We start from the raw sequence: 19,137 nt of genomic DNA, 5'->3' as shown, positions 1-19,137 counted from the left end.
GCGGCGGAGCTCGGCCGCTCTCCCCCCCTTTTCACCCCAGGGCGGTGGATTTGCGCGGTGCCCGCATCCCCCGCCTCGGTACCCTCGCGTTGTGCTCCTTCCTCAGGTCGGCCCCGACCCCCGCGATCTGGGGGGAGGGAGGGATGCCGTGCTGCCCCGGAGCATCGCTGCGGGGAGTGGGATGAGGCCCCGCGGGCAGCAAACTGGGGAGGAGGGCACAAGGTCACGATGCCCCGCAGCCTGCCCTGCACCGGGGGTCTCACCCTGCTGAGTTCCGTCCCCGCTATGTCCCCGTCCAGGCCTCAGTTTCCTTTTGTGTCCCCAAATGCTGCTGCTGCCTTTGGACAGCTACCTGTGCTTTGGGGGCAATCTCATCCCTAGGGCCCACAGGGCAGCGATCCCCCTGTGTGTGGCTCCACCTAGGATGGGAACGGGTTTTGGGGGATGCTGGGGGTGGTGGCATGGCATTGCCCAGCAGTTTTGGGTACCCTGTGTCCCCATGGCACCCTATGGGGCTGCAGGACTCAACACCCCTGGCCCCAGTGTGTGGAGAAAGGGGTATGGGGACAGCAGGGTGGCCTGGCCATGACACTGCTTTCTGTCATCAGAGCCAGGCCTCAGTGGGGTGTCCCTGTCCCTGGACTGCATCAGGCCCTGCTGGGTCCCTGCAATGGGGATGGCTGTGGCCACACCGTCCCTGGGGCAAATATCACCATCACTCAGAGTGAAATGGGGCTGCTGGAGCCTCTGACAGCACGAGGACCATGCCCTGTGCCTTGGGGATGTTTTTCAGGGAAAGCAGAGAGAGCATCACCAACTGGAAAAAGCATCCATGCACTGAGATACAGCAGGAGTGGCTCCCAGGGATGGGAGATTCTGTGGGACCCGTCCCACTGACATTGCTATTCCCATTGCAGCTGGTTGGGACCTCAGTGCCAGCGGGTGCTGGGAATCCTCTGACCCCATTTCTGCATTCCTGTGCCCAAACCATTGCCTTGGGGCCCCCACCACGTGTGCCCACAGCTCGCCCTGTCAGCTGGCTGGGAAATTAGCCTCCATCAAGTTAATTGCTGAAGCGCTCAAAGCCTGAAATTAAACATTAAAGCTGTCACTTGCAGGCACTGAGCAACCCCCCCTTCAGCAAAAGGCAATTCCAGCTGTCCAAATCGGGGAGACGGATTCCCCAGTTCAGGGCATAGAGCAGCCGGTGGCCGTCCCCATCAGAAACGTCCCCACGTCACGGGGTTTGGGACATGATAGCCTTCTCCTTGGCCCCGCAGTGATGTGCTGTCCCGGCGGGGAAATGCATCCTGAATGGGGCTGAGCCCCCCTGCACGGGAATATGCAGCGTCGGCGCCGCGGGAGCAGCACTGGGGCAGCGGCCGGCGGCCGGCGGTATGGTGGCAACCTTCAAGATCGCCGTGCTGGGAGCCCAGGGCGTGGGCAAGAGTGCCATAGTCCGGCAGTTCCTCTACAACGAGTTCAGCGAGGTCTGTGTGCCCACCACGGCCCGCCGCGTCTACCTGCCCGCCGTCGTCATGAACGGCCACGTGCACGACCTGCAGATCATGGATTTTCCGCCCATCCCCGCCTTCCCCGTCAACACCCTGCAGGTAGGGGCACGGAGTGGGGCCTCCTGCTATGGGGGTTCGCTTCCTAAAAGCTGAGGATCGTGTTGAGGTTGGGATAAAGTGTCGGTTCTTTGGTAATTTTTCAGCCCCAAATGATGGCCAATCCTGAGGGATGGGGTCCCATCTGTTGTCCCTGAGTAAAGGGCTGATGGAACCAACACGTGGATGTCCAGCACCCAACGCACCACGCACCCATTGCCCAGTGCTGCCATGGGGTCAGGGTTGCGCTGTGCGTAGCTGTGGTTCCTCTAAGCCTGGCCATACATCCCGTTTGGGAAAGAGCCATTTTCACAAAATCATAGAATCGTTAAGGTTGGAAAAGTCCACTAAGATCATCTATTCCAACCATCAACCCATCAGGCCTGTTCTCCTCTCTAACCCTTGGGCTCATGGTTAACCCCAGTTCCATCCCAGCCCTTGCCACTGGATTTGTCCTGGTGGTGCCCTGAGCTCAGCCATCAACACTGACCCATCCTTGAAGGTTAATATGGGAAAAAAGGGATTTGAAGGCTGTAACTCTGCTGGGGCCGGGCTGCTGGATTTTTAATTGGTATAATTACATGCCCATGGGTCACAAGTCCTTTCACTGCTGCTCCAAAGCTGTGGGGCAGGAGGTGAGGGGCTCGGGGAGGTTTAAAAATTACACATAATGTGCAGGAAATGGAAGGTCAGTGGGAGATGGACCAGAATAGAGGGTCACTGATTGGCATGGCAGATGATGCTCACGTACTCAATTAACCCTGCGGGCTGGCAAATCCCATTATCCTTCCCCTGGGTTAATGAAAAGGAATCACAGGGACATGGCAGGGCAGAGGTGAGATGGGGGGTGGGGATTTGGGGATGGAAAATGTGAAATGCACAACACAACACTCTTGGTCAGGAGTCCCACGTACACGTAGAAAGCCCAGTGGTGGATCATACAAACTTCTTTCCTCCTGCAAACATGTCTGGTCCCAAAGCGATGCAGGATCCTGCGGGGCACGCCAGGATTGATCCCTCTCTGCACCTTGCAGGAGTGGGCAGACGTGTGTTGCAGGGGGCTCCGGAGCGTCCATGCCTACATCCTGGTCTATGACATCTGTTGCTTTGACAGCTTCGAGTACATCAAAACCATCCGCCAGCAGATCCTGGAAACAAGGTAGGGGCCATTTGCCGGCGGGTGCATGCTGCTGGTGGGGCTGTAGGGATGATGGAGAGCTGTGATACGACAGCAAAACAGACTCAAAGGTGGATAGGATAGGGAAAGCAGCTTGGGGTAGTCTGGTACTTGAGTGGGTGACCAAAGAAGAGGGACAAGGGGACGTGGTGAGAGGCAGCCCATGATGGTGGACAGGGTGATGGTGGGACGTGGCTTTATTGGTGCCACTTCGGGATGGATGGGATGGATGGAGCAGTCCATGGCTGCGTGGTGCTGCCCTCCCACCCATCCCAGGGTCATCGGCACCTCGGAGACTCCCATCATCATCGTGGGCAACAAGCGGGACCTGCAACGGGGCCGGGTGATCCCGCGCTGGAACGTCTCCAACCTGGTGAAGAAGACGTGGAAGTGCGGCTACATCGAGTGCTCGGCCAAGTACAACTGGCACATCCTGCTGCTCTTCAGTGAGCTCCTGAAGAGCGTGGGCTGTGCCCGCTGCAAGCACGTCCACACCACCATTCGCTTCCAGGGGGCCCTGCGCAGGAACCGATGCACCATCATGTGAGCCCCCCGTGCCACTGTGCCCCCACGGGACACCCGTTTCCATTGGGGTGACGCTGCACTGGGGACACCTCAGCTGTCTCTTCCCTACGATGACTTCTGGGGACGCGGTGACCACTGTTGGGTTGGACCAGGGTGGAGATGCCACAGTTGTCCATTGAGTCCCAATGGGCTCTGCTTCTCTGCACAACAGAGCTGCTTGCGGGCAGCCACGCTGTCCCACAGACCTCACGTCCCCACATTAGGGTTTCTCACTGCATCGCCCCCATGGGCTCCTGCTGCTCTGTGCTCATCCTGGGCAGTCCAGATTGATTCTCCTTCCCCAAAAGTGCTCTTTCCACTCCTACCAGCTTCCTTTCCTCCAAGCTCATCCTCTCCCCATATGCCCCAGCCCCACAGAGGCTGTGTTGGACATACCCTTGGTTTCAGGGGCAAAGCTGCTGCCACAAATGCTGGGCACAGCTCAGCATCTCAAATACAGATCCAGGCTGGATTTGGCCCCAGCAGGGCCTCCCCCAGGGGAAGGTGGCATCCATCCATCCATCCATCGATCCATCCATCCATCCATCCATCCATCCATCCATCCATCCACCCATCCATCCATCCATCCAAATGGAGATGGTTCCCATGCAAAGGCAATCTCTGAAGCAATAGGGAACTGGAGGTGCATTTCCATCCTTTTTTTCCTTCATTCTGTGCACACTCCTAATGGGAAAGTGAGCCTCTTTTTTCTTTTATTTATTTATTTATTTATTTAGAGTTAATCTTTTGGCTTGCTCCCACTGTCCTGGAGGCTGGCACAGTGGTTGGTGGGGCACAAATGGCACAGGGATCTGTGGGTTGTCCCTCTGTGGATTGGGGACACTAAAGCAGGAACCAACCAAAACCCACTATCTCCTCCCACTGACAGCTTTTACTTCCCAGGAGCTTCACTGCTATCCTGGTAACACTTTCTATTAAGAGTCCTCCTCACTGAGCTCCAATCCATGGCATTCAGTGCAGCCTTGCATCTCTGCCATCGGCCCCCGCTCTATCCCTGCCAGTGGTCCCCATGTCCCCACCACTGGTCCCCACTCCTAGCAGCCACTTTGGGAACCAAAACCCATCCCCTTGCCTCCCAAAACAAAATACAGAAAAACCAAAATCAGGAAAGTTGGCAGGAGGGAGCCTGTGGCCAAGAGCTGGGGGAGAGGATGAGTGTGGCCGAGGAAGGCAGCAGCTCCCATCACCCCCACAGCAAACCCTCTGTGCATCTCTTTGGGGTTTGTCAGTGCACACGACCTATATTTCGGCCTTTCACTGGCTTTACCCCTCCAAATGGTTTGAGAAGGAAACTCCTTGGTAAATGCCACTAATAAAGCATTTATACAGTGCTCCGACACACACATATCAGTGACCAAGCCAATACATTGTTTGTTACAACCCTGTAGCCTGCAGTTTATAGCACAATTAGTTACAGGTTTTTATAGCATCTATTTAGTATTTTGAAGAAAAAAAAAAGTTATAAATATAATTGTTATATTATATTGTATTTTATAGACAGAAAAGCTGTATCAGTAATAATGACTCTCACCGCTTTGGCAGCATTACCCCGCTCCCCAAAAACATGGGCAGGGGGCTGGCAGCCAACAGGGGCCAGGACATCCCCATCCACAGCAGTAATGGAGCTCCATTGTCCTCCCCATAAGCAAACCCTTAGTATGAAGTGTTACCACTCGTCAGCCATCGCTGTGGGTTTCTTACCTGGATCTATGCCTACTGCAGAAGCAACCCGCTCCCATCCTGGGGGCTGGGGGTGTCCCCAGCCGTCCCCAAGGGAAGCAGGAAGGAAAATGCCATTTTCTGCCCCAGTACATGGTGACCAAGTGGTGACATGGGGCTGGGTGCAGCGCTGATGAGAATGCTCCTCCTCTCCTCCCACTTCGGTGAGCATCGTGGTGCCTGGACATGGCATTCTCTTCCCCATGGACTTCTTATTGGAGATCCCCAGGTGTCCACACCACCCTGCGCCCCTTTATTTGGAACCCAATTAAAATCAGGTCTGTCCCCTTTGTTCTGTACTCGCCTCGCTGCTCCTTGCTCACAGCGCCGGACCCTGCAGCTCCACCACAGCCCCAAAACCCTCTGGGTCTTCTTCCATCACCCACCCAGAAGAGACACTGGTACAAAGGTTTGGGAGAGCTCTACTGTATGAGCACCAGTGGCCATTGCCTTGGTGGGGGCAGTGACCAACTCTATGGGCTCCATCCTTGCCGGAACAGCCCCCAGCCATGGAAATGCCAACACAGAGGTTTGATAGTGGCATAGACACAGTGCCCGTGTGTCATCCCGCCCTGAGCAGCTCATGGGGTTGGGTGGGGCTTTGGGTGAGGCATGAGCATCATATGTTCCATTATGCAATGGGGAAGACTGAAGAGTGGGGTAGTTGGCTTGGTTGAATGCCAGATAAGGGGATCAGCATCACAACCTTGGCATCTCAACTCTGACAATGGGTAGGTCCATCCCTGACCCAAACCGATGGGCATGGCTCAGACCCATGCCTCCTCATCATCCTCAGTGAGCCACGCACTGCTGTCACTCAATGAGGGCTTGGCATCTCTGGGCTCTGGGGGCTTTAGGGGGGCTGTGGGGCGATGCTGGCCCCGGGTACGGGGCAGGCGCTGCCCCAGTGGGGTGGGGATGCGTGAGGGACCCTTCCCAGGCCGGTGGTCCCGCCGGGGACGCACCTTGGGCCGCAGCTTCAGCTTGTAGATGGAGGGCACACGTTCGGGTTTCTTCAGGCACCGCCAGGCTTTGGGCACAGTGCTCCGCGAGGTCTGGTCCCCCACGACTGGCCCTTCCATGGACCCCCCGGCAGGGATATTGGCACACTGTGTGGTTGAGGGCTTTGAGGACACTCTGTTGCCCATTCCCACAGGACGCAGGGGCTGCCGGTTGCGGGTGAGCTCCTCCAGCACCTTCCCATAGTCAGGGGGCTGAGGGTGCCCCCAGTACCCCCGCAGCCCTGAAACATCCGTGTTGTGGCTGCAGGCCCTCCCTGGCACCGCGGGGCTCTCAGTGTCCCTGGGCATTGGGCTTGTGGGGTGACACTGGGGACTCTCCCCAGCAGCACAGCTCTCACATCCATTTGCAAAATGGGTCAGAGGGGTGGGGGGCCGGCAGATGGCTGAGCTGGTTTTCTTCTGAGTTTTAATGTTGCTGTCCTGCTTTGGAGGTTGACTCGGGGAATTTGGGTGTGAAGATGGATGGCTACGTCCAAGGGCTCTCTGGTTCCCTTCCTTGGAGCTTTTCCTGCTCTGCACTGCTCTGTGGGCATCCTGCTGCAGACTGGGGGCACAGGTTTTGATGGGGCTGTGGGCTCGGGGTGTCACAGTGGTGGGGACCCCTACATGCCTGGAAGCTGCCCCAGATGAGCCACCTCCTTGCTGAGCGCTCTTGGGACGTGGTGGTGCCAGGCGGGCACTGGGGGCTGTGCCCCTGCTCTGTGCTGCTGACTTTGAGGGGTTCCCATGTGGCTTCTTGGGGGTCCCCACAGTGTCCTGGGATGGGGTGGGTGCCCGCTGTGCAGCCCCACGCCCGGGGGAGATGGTTCGAGCAGGCGACCTCAGTGTTGGTGTCCTGCAATCAGAGAGAGCCCGGAGAGGAGAGAGACCTCACATCCAGCCCCACACCAGGTACAGAGATGGGAGAAAAAAGCACTACAAAAAGAGGCAATTTAGGGCACAAAGCCACTCAGTGCCTCACCTGCACGAAGGGACCCTCCGGGGCTGTGCCGGCTCCTGGCGGGGGCTGGGGGTGGAGGGGGTCCAGGGGTGGTGGCGGTGGCCGTGGGGTGCCCAGGTGACGGGGGGCAGCGGGCTCTGTGAGCGACTGATCAGCAGAGTGGGGTGAGTGTGGCCAGGGGCCGGAGGAGCTGCACAGAGCTGCACCTCGTGCTGCACCGGCTGCTGGGAGGGTCTGGTCCTGGAGAGCTGTTTGTGGGCTGCGGGAAGGACAGAGCTCAGTGGGGACCCTCCCCATTGCAGAACGCAGCCCCACGGAGCCCAGAGCCTCCCTCCCTGTGCTGTTAGCATGGGACGCTCCTGCAGAGCTGAGTTCCATGCAAAAGGGGTTTTGGCCTTGCAATGGACCCTATCCTCCCAAAAGTCTGCCATGACCTCTAGCGGCCACTAGATCCACCCGACAAGAGCCATTCACCCAAAGCAGAGATTTCTCAGTGAAGCATCAGGATTAGATCTCCTGTCCCTGCAAACACCCCAAAAGCAGTGACAAACGCCCCAAAAAGCACCAACGAACACCCCCAAGAGCACCGACAAATGCCCCAAAAGCACCGACAAAACCCCAAAAAGAGCCAACAAATGCCCCAAAAGAATCGACAAAGCCCCCAAAAGCAGAGACAGTGCACCCTTCTCCCCTTCCACCATCATAGCCAGGGCTGGGGGTGCAGGCACTCACAGAGCGAGGTGCAGCGGCACGGGTCGTGCTTGTCCAAGTAGTGCTCCAGAGTGTCCCAGCCGCCCCCGACCCGCACCATGACGTGCTGCCTCAGGATCTGCACTCAGAGACACACAGCGTCAGCCCTGCTTCACCCCACGCCACTGAATCACGGGGGTCTCAGATCCCACTGCTTGTTTTGTCACCCCAGGGAGAATCAGGATGGCCTTATGGGAACCTCCCTTCCGCTGATCCCATACTTCACTGGGTAACGCTCAAATACACCACGTTGGCCCCATTTGGCAGATGGATATAGGGAAGAGGCTTGATAGGAGCAAAGTAGGACTCCTGGTGCCTGTGCCCTGCGTGCACGAGATGCAGCAGACTCACCCGAACAAAGATGAGGGTGTCAGAGTCACCCACACGGTATTTCCCTTCTGATACTTTGATCATGGGGAACTGGACAGGACAGGTACAGCGGCTCACCAGGTGCTGGACCTGCAGGCAGTAGAGATGGGTTTGCACCAAGGCTCGTGGGAGGGGGCTTGGGGTGGTGTATGGAACTGCTGAATTACAGCCTGAACCTCTGATTGATCACCTGAGGCGAGCAATGAGTCAGCCCTGGGAGCACAGGTGAAGGCAATTCACCTGTGCTGCTGGAAGGAGTGAAGCCTGGCTCCACCTCTCCCAGACCCATTTAAGAGCTGACTGCCAGCGGATCTCTTTCTGGAGATCCCTCCTTTGGAGTTTTACAGTGAGCCTAGGACAAGGGTAAGCACTCTATCTATTCTCTTTTTGGTATAATAACCTGCTTAGCCAAACTCTCCTGTTTATTTCATAGTTACAACATCTGTGTATTCATTCATTATACAGGTGTCTATCTCCATCATCCCTGTCCCCAAATTTCCATCACCATCTTCATCACTGTATCCCCACCACTACATCCCTATCCTCATCATCCCCAGTGTCCCCATCCCCATCTCCCCAAGATACACATCTTGATCACCCCCATGCCCATCATCCTAACCCCCCACTGTCTCCATCAACTCCATCACCACCTCTCCATCATCTCCAACCCCACCCCAATTCCCATTACCACCCCCATACCATCTGGTCAAGGTTGTGAAGGTCCCGGGGTTTTCTGGGGGGACGGGGCAGGGGGTTGTCTGCGGGAGGCAGGTCCATCTCCTGGCGGAGCTCTTCCTCAATCTCCTCTTCCATCTGCACCAGGGTGGGGGCACACATGCCAAAACGGGCAGCACGGCGTGCCAGCTCTAGCAGGCACAGCACAAAGTTCTTCTCGTTCTTCCTCAGCACCAGGTCCTCCGTCTCAAACATCAGGACGTCTGGGGCAGGGCAGGGGTGCAAAGAGGACGAGAGTACAGACGGAGAGGAGTTGAAACACGTAGATGTGACACTGAGGGACGTGGTTAGTGGGCAGCGTTGGTGGTAGGCAGAAGCTGGACTGGGTGATCTTAGAGGTATTTTCCAACCTTAAAGATTTTGTGATTCTATGATTCTACAAAGTTCTTCCCAAAGGGATGTTATTTCCCAGAGCACCATCTGTGCCCACCTTGCTGTGCCATCCCATAGATAGTAGGAATATGGCAGGGTCCAAAAAGTGTTGGGTTACATTCATAGAGGAAAAACCTCCCCCTTGAGCATCTACATACAAAGATGTGTCCATGCTTACCATGATGTTTTATGGTGTCCCAGAGCCCCACCCCATTGGCTGAATGAACCGAGGGCATTTTTCTCCATGCCTGTGGCACTGCTGTCAGTGGGGACAGGGGGACAGACCCTCTGCTCAGAGACAGGATGACTCCTGGTGTCCTTATGGCCATGATGGCCGTGCATGGCACATGCCCTTTTCAGTCCCAACCCCAAGTGTTGAGCCCAGGGAAGCTTGTTCAAGCCCAGCTTGGTGCAGAGATCCCAGTGCTGGGGTGGCACCAGCTTTGGGGACACAGGAAATCACCGGGAGTGATGCCAGGATGCACACCACATCACGGTGCTGCTGGAGCATTGGGTCTTACCGTTGATATCCATCTCCTTCCTGCACCAGTGGATGAAGTTGGAGATGTTGTCCCTGGCCTGGAAGGTGCCTGGCTGTGCTGCTGAGTTGCAGCTGACACCGATGGTGGGCAGGTGGAGGTGCTGGGCTGCACTGGGACAGGTGCGGGCGAAGTCCTCAGCCACACGGGTGATGTGGTTGGCATGGGAGCAGAGCACGGCCCCCGTCTCCAGCACCTCCAGAAAGGTGCCCACCTCAATATCCAGCCCATAGATCTCCTTCAGCCACTCGGCCAAGTCCTCCTTCATGGCATACAGGTACTGCTGGCTGGACCCATAGGGACGGATGCTCCGCGCCGCAGCTCCCGGCGTCCCCATTGTGCCATAAGACCCCAAACTGGGAGGAGGCAAGGGGAAAACGGGTGGTGGGGATGTGAGAAGACGCCCCAGCCCACCTTCCCACCCCACTCACCGCATGCTCTGTGCCACTAGGAGGGTGACAGCAGGGTGCCGGAGCACTGCTGTGGGGCAGCAGAAATTGCCCTCCTGGGCAGTGGGTGTTTTGTTTCCTTCCCAAGAGCTGTTCTCTTCTCCTTGGTGATAAGGGACCGGCTGCAAACACTCCCTGTTAACCCTTCAGTACCCGCTGCTCCTCCTCCAGGAGCGCTGCTCCTCCTCTGTGCCCCATCGGGTGGGTTTGTCCCCCAGGGATAGAGGGCAGCCACTCAGAACCCCAAAAGCAGAGGGGAGTTGCCCCCCTTCTCACCACCCCCACAGCCACCTGTGGTGACAAAAAGGCCCACTTGCAAATCACCCCAAGCCTTGTCCTGTTAAAAAAAAATAATCATGAGGAAGGGTTCATTTGCATGTGTTCCTTTGGGGTTTCTTGCTCTGTGAGCAAGAAGCTGAGCTCCTCCATGAGTGGCACAGCTCCAAGAGTTGGGGCTGTAGGGAAACAAAGATGGGCATGGCAGTGAGTGGGCACCACGGGAATCTGCTGCCCCTCATAGGCTTCAACAAAATGAGGGTTTGCAAAAGGAAATCTGCCAGCAGTGTGCTTGCAGCATGGGGTTGGAAGAGGCTCTGGGGAGCCTGGGGGGTCCTTGCTGCCGGGGGCTCCATCCTCTCCCTGCTGATGTTTCTCTGGATGAGCCTGGTGTCATTTCGGGGGAGGAAATGCAAGAATCCCAGCTATTTCCCTGGGTTGTGGAATGCATGGCAGGCGCCTGGCATGTCCTACAAGCAGCCCAGGAGGAGAAAAGGAGCCTTGTGACACTGAGGGGATGGTGACACAGGTTGAGGTGCGTGTCCAACCCCTCACCCCACACCTTATGGGGTGCAGGAGCTGCAGCCGGAGTGACGTACAGCTCTGCAAACATTGCAACACCACCACCATCCCCACAGACAAAAAGCATCCGGCCAGTGGGCAGCATGTGTGGGATGCCTCAGCATGTCGTGGCATGAAGGAAAGCAAACAAGGGGAGCACACATCACTTGCTTTCTTTTGGGGGAGATCAATCCAGAAAGCAGCCCCAACCCTCCTGCATAGACAAGCCAAGCAATGCCCGCTCCATCCCCATTTTCAGTACAGATCTTTTGGAAATCATGGGATGGGATTTTTTTAAAAAATACAACAGCCTGACATGAAAACAGAGGGGAATGCTAGCACTGTGAATCTGGAGGTTCATTTTATTCACCTTCAGGTCTCCAGGCTCCTGGAAAGCTGCAAATGATGTTGCATTATTACCATCTTATTCAAAATGAAACACTGCAGCCTCGTCTCTTTGGCAACACCAAAAAAATCCCCTGAGATTTTGAGCTGCATGCGTGCCCCATGTCTGCACAGGAAGGGTTCATTCACAAATATCACAGAAAATAAATCCAAAGGCTCCAAGATCTCAAATCAGAACAGGACTGAAGGATGTACAGAACTCAATACTATTGCAGAGAGACAGAGAAGAGAACACTTGCCCTGCTCACGAAGGGAGCATAACCTTTATAATACAGCAGAGAATCCACCCTGCCCATCCCCTGCTGCCCTCTGCACTGCCTCACAGCTTCTCCTTTCCCCTGTTCCTTACCAAAGATCTCTACCTCCTCCTCAAAACCACACCGTTTTGTTCAGAGCGCACGCAGAGCTGGGCTTGTCTTGGGGTCTGCGTTCCATCAGCCACAGGTATGGGGCAGCAAGGCCCCAGGTGCCACCTGAAAGACTGTAAACCCATGTTTATAGAGACATAAACCTTTGGTTATGTCCAAAAATCTCTTCTTGTTTTAACCAAAAACAGTCTCAGTTGCTCATTTAAAACCACTGAAGCACCAGAGCACCCATCAGTAAAGCAGTTCTCTGCCTGATCATGAAAAAACAAGAAAGGATTAACAAAAAACAGTCCTGGCTTGAAAAAAAATCCTGAAAGTTAACAGAAATGTTACATTTGCAGTCTCTATGGCTTATAAGTGTTCTTATGGCTGAATCACAGCCCACCTGGCGATATGGGACCTTCCATCCCAGCCTCATCGCTGTTGTCCATGGTGTTGGGACTGGGGACCAGCGGACCCCTTGGATCAGTCAGTGGGATGGGCTCAGCCAACATTTTGTCCCAGCGACGCTTAGTGTTGGCTCAGAAGAGGATGTGCCCACCATTGGCATCCCAGCAGCCCATCCACGGCAGCTCGGCAGCCCACTTGCCATTGGCCACCACCTGCAGCTTGGCTTGGTTGAACCGCCAGTAGTGGTCATCCCGAAAGAAGTAGAGGAAGCCATCGCGGTGCACCACGGCCCCTGTTGTGCCAGGGGGCACACCGTCCCAGTCTCGCAGGCTGCGGGGGTAGTAGGGCTCCAAGGTGAGGGTCTCCTCGCTCAGCACGAAGTATTTGGCTCCTTTGAAGAGCACCAGGCGCCGGAGCTGTTGGAAGTAGAGGGCTGTGTCGGGGTGGCGGGGCAGGCCATGGGCGCTGCACTTCTGGGGGAAGCCAGACCTCAAGGTGGAGCCACGGTAGTTCCAGCATCGGCCACCTGGGATGGAGAAGAGAGAGGCTCAGTGACCATACAAGCCCGGATCATAGATGCACTGAGGTTGGAAAGGACCCCTAAGGTCATCAAGGCCAACTGCTAACCTGGCACTGACAAGTCTACCGCTAAACCACATCCCCAGGCACCACATCTACACATTCCTTAATTACCTCCAGGAATTGGGACTCAAACACATTCCTGGTCTGTTGTTCCAATGCTGCACAACTGTCTCTGTGAATAAATTTTTCCCGACACTGACACTAAACCTTCCTTGGTGCAACTTTAGGCCATTATCTCCTGTATTATCGCTTGGTCCTCACAGCCTAGATTCCACCCATCCCAGAGATGACCTGGCCCTGGGCATGTCCCTATTGGGCTTCCCCATAGATTGGGAAGGGAAGAAACAGCTCCAGAGCATAGAGCAAATTGGGCTCTCTTGGTGCCTATGCCACACTTCTGCAAGGACGGATGGGGATGAAAGGTTTTGTACAGCAGGACAGATATCACTCACATCCCTTCTCTTCTGGGACAACCCAGACTACTACAGAAATTCACAGCAGCCCCAGATATCCCCGCTGCAGCTGGGGCCATCCCTGCAGGCACATGCAGATAGACAAAAGCTCCTTTCTGCTCCTGGATCTGGCCCTGCAGAGGGGCTTCTGGCTCTCTCCCAGCTGCAACAACAAAGTCCCTTTCTGGCGGGCTTGTGAGTGGTTTCCATGACAAGTTCAGGCTGACCTCAGTGTCCTGGCTGCCTAGGCTGACCTTCCTCTGCCCTGACAGCTGTGCCACAGGCAGCTTACAGATGGCAGCAAGGCACCAGGGACAGGGCACAAACCATGAGAACGCAGTGCTCAGCTCATCTTCTTGCAGTTACACATTTTTGAAGAATATTTTCTCCTAAAAATGCTTCTGCTTTAGTTTTCAAATCCAGGGAATGTTGCTCTCTGGACTGGGCTAATAGGGAAACTGAGGCATGAGGCAACAGGGGTTGATGCAAAGCTAATTTGTGATCCTGGAGCCTGCACCCATGGGTAGATGTCACACAGGGACATGATCTAGAGTCGTCACAGTCATGGGTTGATGGTTGGACTGGATGATCTCATTGGTCTTTCCAACCTTAACGATTTTAATTCTATGATTCATAGGGCTCAGCGATGTCCCAGTCCCTTGGCACGGCATCAGGCTGGGATGCAGGTGGCAGACCTGGATAGACCAATCAACACAACCTGCATCTCACTGACCTTTGAAGAAGTAGAAACTGTGGCTGAATGGGGAGTAGGCACAGGCATCGATACCAGCAGGCAGTCCTGGCCAGCGCATGTGCAAGGGTTGAGGCTGGCTGGTGTTGCCGCTGGCTGACACCACCCAGAAGTGGCTGCCCTTGAAGATATACAGGTTGTGTTCTGTGTCTGCAGGGCAGAAGAGATGATGAGGGTGAGAAGCTTGGTGACACATCCCAAACCCAGCAGTGTCCCACTGATCATCACCTCTTATCCCTCTAACTCCTGTGAGACGTCCATATGGGTCTGAGGATATCCCTTCCCATTCCATCCCATCCCACCCCATCCTATCCCATCCCATACCTCCCCACCCCACCCCATCCCAGCCCATCCCAGCCCATCCCAGCCCAGCCCATTCTTCCCATCATTCTGGGAATCTTATTGAGTGAGGAGAGGCTGCTGGACAGGTTGGGAATATTTGGGGAGAGGGCTTGTGGCCACACACCAGCAGTTATGGCATCGAAGAAGGAGCTGCAGTAGTAGGTGCTGAGGCTCCGCTGTTGATGTTCCTCACCATACAGGTCCCCACTCCAGTCCTGGAAGTGAGTGAAGACCCTCCCTGGCAGCTGGATGGCCAAGCCCCCAGAGGGCTTTCCTGAGACAGAGCAAGGTGAGAGTCATGGAGTAGGGCACTGAAACAGGAGCACAAGGCTGGCAAGCCATCAAACATTTGGTGCACCCCACTCTGGTTCCTACTGCCCTCAGTAACAGTGGCATGGACATACTCCCACCTCTGTTTCTCGCCCTCCACCCCAAAGATCATCTCACATAGCACCCAATCGATGCTCACCATACAAGTTCTGGATGGCCAAGATGTCATCCCAGTTGAGAACAAAGTCCTTGCCGAGCTTCTTGTAGTAGGGTGACATGAGGGCACTCTTGGTGGGCGAGTGCTCCAGCCCCAGTGTGTGCCCCACCTCGTGTGCAACCACCACAAAGAGGTTGCGGCCTTTGCCACTGTGCAGGGACCAGCGCTCGGCGCTGTCGAAGTGGGCCTCTCCACGTCGGGGGAAGAAGGCGTGGGCCAGGGCCCCCCCTGGGGACAAAACAGCTCTGGGTTGCTTCAATAGGCTTCAATTTTAGGTCTTCGAGGGGCTTCCCAAAGGGAAAATGGCTTTCCTTGAGAATTGGTCTCTACTACAAGAAAGACATTGATGCCAAAGACAGGCAGCAAAGCTGTGAAGGCTCTGAAGCACAAATCATATGGGGAGCGGCTGAGGAAGTGGGAGGGTTCAGTCTGGAGAAGAGAAGGCTCAGAAGGGACCTTTCCGCTCTCTACAATGCTCTGAAAGGAGGTTGTGGCAAGGTGGGAGTTGGCTTTGCTTTCAAGTAACAGTGATAGGATGAGAGGTGGCGGACTCGAGTTGTGCCAGGGATGTTCAGGTTGGGTGCTAGGAAACTTTTCTCCAAAGGAACTGTGTTGCATTGGCACAGCTGCCCACAGACGTGGGGGAGTCACCATCCCTGGAGGTGTTCCAGAGCTGTGGAGATGTGGCACTGAGGGACAGTGAGCATGGTGGGAGTGGGCTGGGGTTGGACGTGGGGATCTGAGAGGCCTTTTCCAATCCTAACGATTCTGTGATTTCATGCACTGTGTGAAACCCAGACCATGTCTGGAAGGGATGTGGCAAGAGCATGGTGGGAGGGCTCCTTGAAGGCCATCACCATGCTTCAACCATGATCAACTCGACCACCTTCCAGGAGACCTACAGCTGCGGGACTGGGACTCAGGACCCCAAACCACCTTCACTCAAGCTGCTGGGTACTGGGAGACACCACCTCCACCCCAACAATCCCCAGCCAGGAAGAGCCCCCATTGTAGAAGAGAAGCTTACGAGGAGGGAGCGACCAGCACCTGGCCCATCGAAGGCATTGTTGAGCCCATCGTTGTGGTCCCCGTGGAAGAAGGTCAGACGGATGTCAGCTGGGCCATCCCGCGCTTCCCAAAACACCAGCGAGGAGACGTTGCTCCAGAGCTCAAAGGCAGCCCTGACAGCCAGGCGCACCTCGTGCTGCGGCAGGTAGGGGGGCCAGTTCACCACGCGGTACGTCAGGTGCCTCTTGTGCCACTTGCTGCCTGCAGGATGGGCACTGCTCAGGATCTGAGCCGGCTCTGATGGAGCCACCAGCAGATGCTGCCCCAGGTACCAGGCCAGACCTTGTCTGGGACAGGAGCTGGGCCACCCAGTTGGAGCCCTCCTTGCCTTGTTGCTCCTCTTGGGGCCAAATCCAGACCTCAACTTACTGGATCAGTGCCCACTCCAAGGTCTGGCTTCCAGGGAGTGCAAGCAAAGGCACGAAGGGGAAACTAATTAGGGAGGATGCTCATATCTGGCTGGGGACAAACAGGAGTGGGAAAGAAGCCATGGGGCTGCACTGGGAATATGTGGGTGCTGGAGCCAGTGCTGAGGAGTGGGAACAGTGACGGAGCTGCAGCAGCTGCCCTGCTCCCAGATGTGTGGGAAAGGGGAAGGATGGGGTTACACAGTGCTCTGCAGACACACAATGGCAATGCTCTGCAGACACACTATAACTCCTTGCAGCAAATCAAGATGGTGCCAATATCTCCCTCTGCAGCCCAGGACAGCTGGGTGAGGTCTGGGGCAAGCTCAGTGCCTGGCTGCTCTGAGGCAGGGCAATAGGGTTAACCATACACTGGTGCTGGTTTGGGTACATATAATGACCACCACTTCCTATGCACCTGTTCCATGAAGCTGGGACAGAAAAACAAAGCCTGGGGACAAATGCCTCTTTGCCATAATTTTTGTCTGTTCCACCCAGATGTGACCCATGGGGCACACACAGTCCCTTGCTGCTCCTTGGTGCCTGGATGGGCACAGCTCCGAGATGACACCCCGCGTCCCACCTGACCCTGCATGCAGGGCACTCTTGCAGCAGAACACATGGCATCCCAGGGACCAGAACAGACAGCTCCAGTGGATATTAAAGCCCAGCAAGGTGCCCAGAACAAGGCCCAGCTGGGGACGTCCTGCTATGCACATCCCAGTGCTGCAGCTGGGGCTGAGGTATCCCGCAGCGGCTGGCAGCATGCTGGTTGACAAAGGCCTTTGCTGGCTCAGCTGTGGCTTCCTGCTCCAAGGCAGATAAACAGCCAGCTTAGCACAAAGCCATGTGCCTTCCTGCCCGGCGCCGGACACCCTGTCCCCCCTTTGTCCCGTCAGCACTGCTCCAGGCCCCAGCCTGCTACCATCCCTGCAGCAACGAGAGCTGAATGCCTTTTGCTACCCCCATGAAGGAACTTTTGGGGGCCACAATCTGAGGATGGAAAGCACAGAACTGAGCTGCATCCCATCCCATCCCTTTGCTTCATCCGGCCATGCTATGAGCAAAGGAGCTGACAAGGCACAGAGCCCTGCTTTAGTCTCATCCTTATTTTTCCCATATCCCATAAGCACGGCTGCTCCCAGCCCTCCTGCTCTCTAGGAACCACGCTATCCACCCACCAGCCCAGCACCCCCAGCCCAGACCCCAGTGCTCACCGTGCTGCATGGAGCGCCTGCGGCGCGGGGCCGTGGGGCGGCTCTCCCCATCGCCAGTCCCGCAGCGAGGGCGGCCCATCTGCTGCAGCGTGGGGACATCCAGCACCCCGCTGGGAGGGAGGTGGCTCACACGCTGGAAATTCCTACAAAGGAAGGGAGATGTCAAAACTCTGCGTTTCCCGATAGCGATGCCTGGAACCCAGCCAGGGCTTCCACTCCATGCCAGTTTTGTGCCCCACTGGCAGGAGTGCATCTGGGAGATAATGCCAAATCCCAAACACTCTGAGATCTCCAAACCTCAGCCTTGCTGCTGACATTGTAATGGGGACAGCAGGCCATAAAAGGCAAATAATACTGCACCAACGAGTCGTGTTTCTCTGCAGCTCGTGCTTCAGTATCTGGCAGTGAGAGAGCCCTGAGCTGCAAAATGCATCTCCCGGGGCACACAGCTCCCACACAGCTTGGGGAGATGCACTGCTGCTGGTGTTAAAACAAAGGTTGCTACCTCAGTGCTGCTGTGAACTCCACAGGGCTGAGCTGGCCTGGCTGCGGTGCTCCCAGGTAGCCATATTTCTGCAGGAACAGCTGTGGGGACAGAAACGGGACAGGGGACAGACATGGGATGGGTTCAGGGTGTGTTCACTTGTGTAGGGATAAAGATGTGGTGGGAGAGAGCATAGCAAACCCAGAAATTCCTGTCTATTACTTCATTAGACCTTGATGATTCCCATGACATGAGTCCATGCACTTGGACAGCTTCACGTGCCTTTTGCTCATTTTTGACAGACCTTGGGTATTTGGCATAGAGGCAGACTGCACGATGCCATCCACACCAGGGACTACCAGACCTACCCACCCATCTCCAACCACCAGCAATTCGATGCAATAGTTGCAACAATGGCCACAATGCAGACTTCAGCAAGGCCAGGTTGGGCAGGGCAGTCCCAAGGCTGCAGGCCATCCCCATCCCACCTCATTCCCAATTCATCACTATCCCATCCCTATCTCCATCAACAACTCATCCCCATCAACATCTCATTCCTAATCCCATCCCATCCCCATCCCATCCCCACCAACACCCCCATCCCCATCCCCATCCCCAAGCAGGATGTGCAGCTGAGCAGGGACACACATGGGGGAGTCAGCTCTGCCAAGCCATTCTTCTCCTTATCGTCCATTGTAAAGGATGGAAATCGTCAGGCTAAACTTGCTCCAGCCCATAAACTGCATTTCAAAGAAAAGCATTTCCCCGTGCCCCGGCTGCCCCCAGCTTTCTGAGAGGTTTAGCAGTGATTTTTCCAGGAATGTTCCACACCCGTCTCCCCCATCCCACAGGGACGGCAGAGCCGCCTCCCCACATCCTGTTAGTGAGAAGGCACTGCATTAAGGAGATGGGGAATTAAAAGGGAAAGTGGTTGCTTGGCCACGCACATCCCTGCATGTGGGGATGTGGATGCACTGTGAGAACCCTGAGCAGAATGTTTTGGGACTCGATTGCCCTGTGCTGTCCATGCCTTTCCTACCACAACTTTTCAAAGTCGTTAAGGTTAGAAAGGACCTCAAA

At 55.8% G+C, this 19,137-nt stretch overlaps 3 protein-coding genes across 3 annotated transcripts; 1 reads left to right on the top strand and 2 right to left on the bottom strand.

Annotated features, from left to right (window-relative positions):
- Positions 1-1,256: 1,256 nt before the first annotated feature.
- RASL10B (RAS like family 10 member B) lies at positions 1,257-5,386 on the top strand. The gene is made up of 3 exons (XM_003211700.4): positions 1,257-1,613; positions 2,645-2,769; positions 3,064-5,386. Exons 1-3 carry the CDS (start codon positions 1,398-1,400, stop codon positions 3,332-3,334), a joined length of 612 nt encoding a protein of 203 aa, XP_003211748.1. The 5' UTR covers positions 1,257-1,397; the 3' UTR covers positions 3,335-5,386.
- A 141-nt stretch (positions 5,387-5,527) lies between these two features.
- Positions 5,528-10,608, bottom strand: GAS2L2 (growth arrest specific 2 like 2). The gene is made up of 6 exons (XM_031556411.1): positions 9,801-10,608; positions 8,872-9,110; positions 8,155-8,262; positions 7,786-7,882; positions 7,075-7,312; positions 5,528-6,948 (listed from the first exon to the last, which is right to left on the bottom strand). Exons 1-6 carry the CDS (start codon positions 10,153-10,155, stop codon positions 5,859-5,861), a joined length of 2,127 nt encoding a protein of 708 aa, XP_031412271.1. The 5' UTR covers positions 10,156-10,608; the 3' UTR covers positions 5,528-5,858.
- An 838-nt stretch (positions 10,609-11,446) lies between these two features.
- Positions 11,447-18,206, bottom strand: MMP28 (matrix metallopeptidase 28; the record flags this gene model as incomplete). Its single annotated transcript, XM_010721894.3, has 7 exons — positions 11,447-12,793; positions 14,035-14,202; positions 14,519-14,668; positions 14,864-15,109; positions 15,929-16,150; positions 17,574-17,716; positions 18,079-18,206. Coding segments are annotated over 7 exons (1,452 nt in total), but the record flags the coding sequence as incomplete, so codon positions are not given.
- Positions 18,207-19,137: the final 931 nt, after the last annotated feature.

Source organism: Meleagris gallopavo, chromosome 21 (assembly GCF_000146605.3).
Source record: "Meleagris gallopavo isolate NT-WF06-2002-E0010 breed Aviagen turkey brand Nicholas breeding stock chromosome 21, Turkey_5.1, whole genome shotgun sequence".
Lineage (NCBI taxonomy): Eukaryota > Metazoa > Chordata > Aves > Galliformes > Phasianidae > Meleagris > Meleagris gallopavo.
This window is presented reverse-complemented; position numbering and strand designations above follow the sequence as displayed.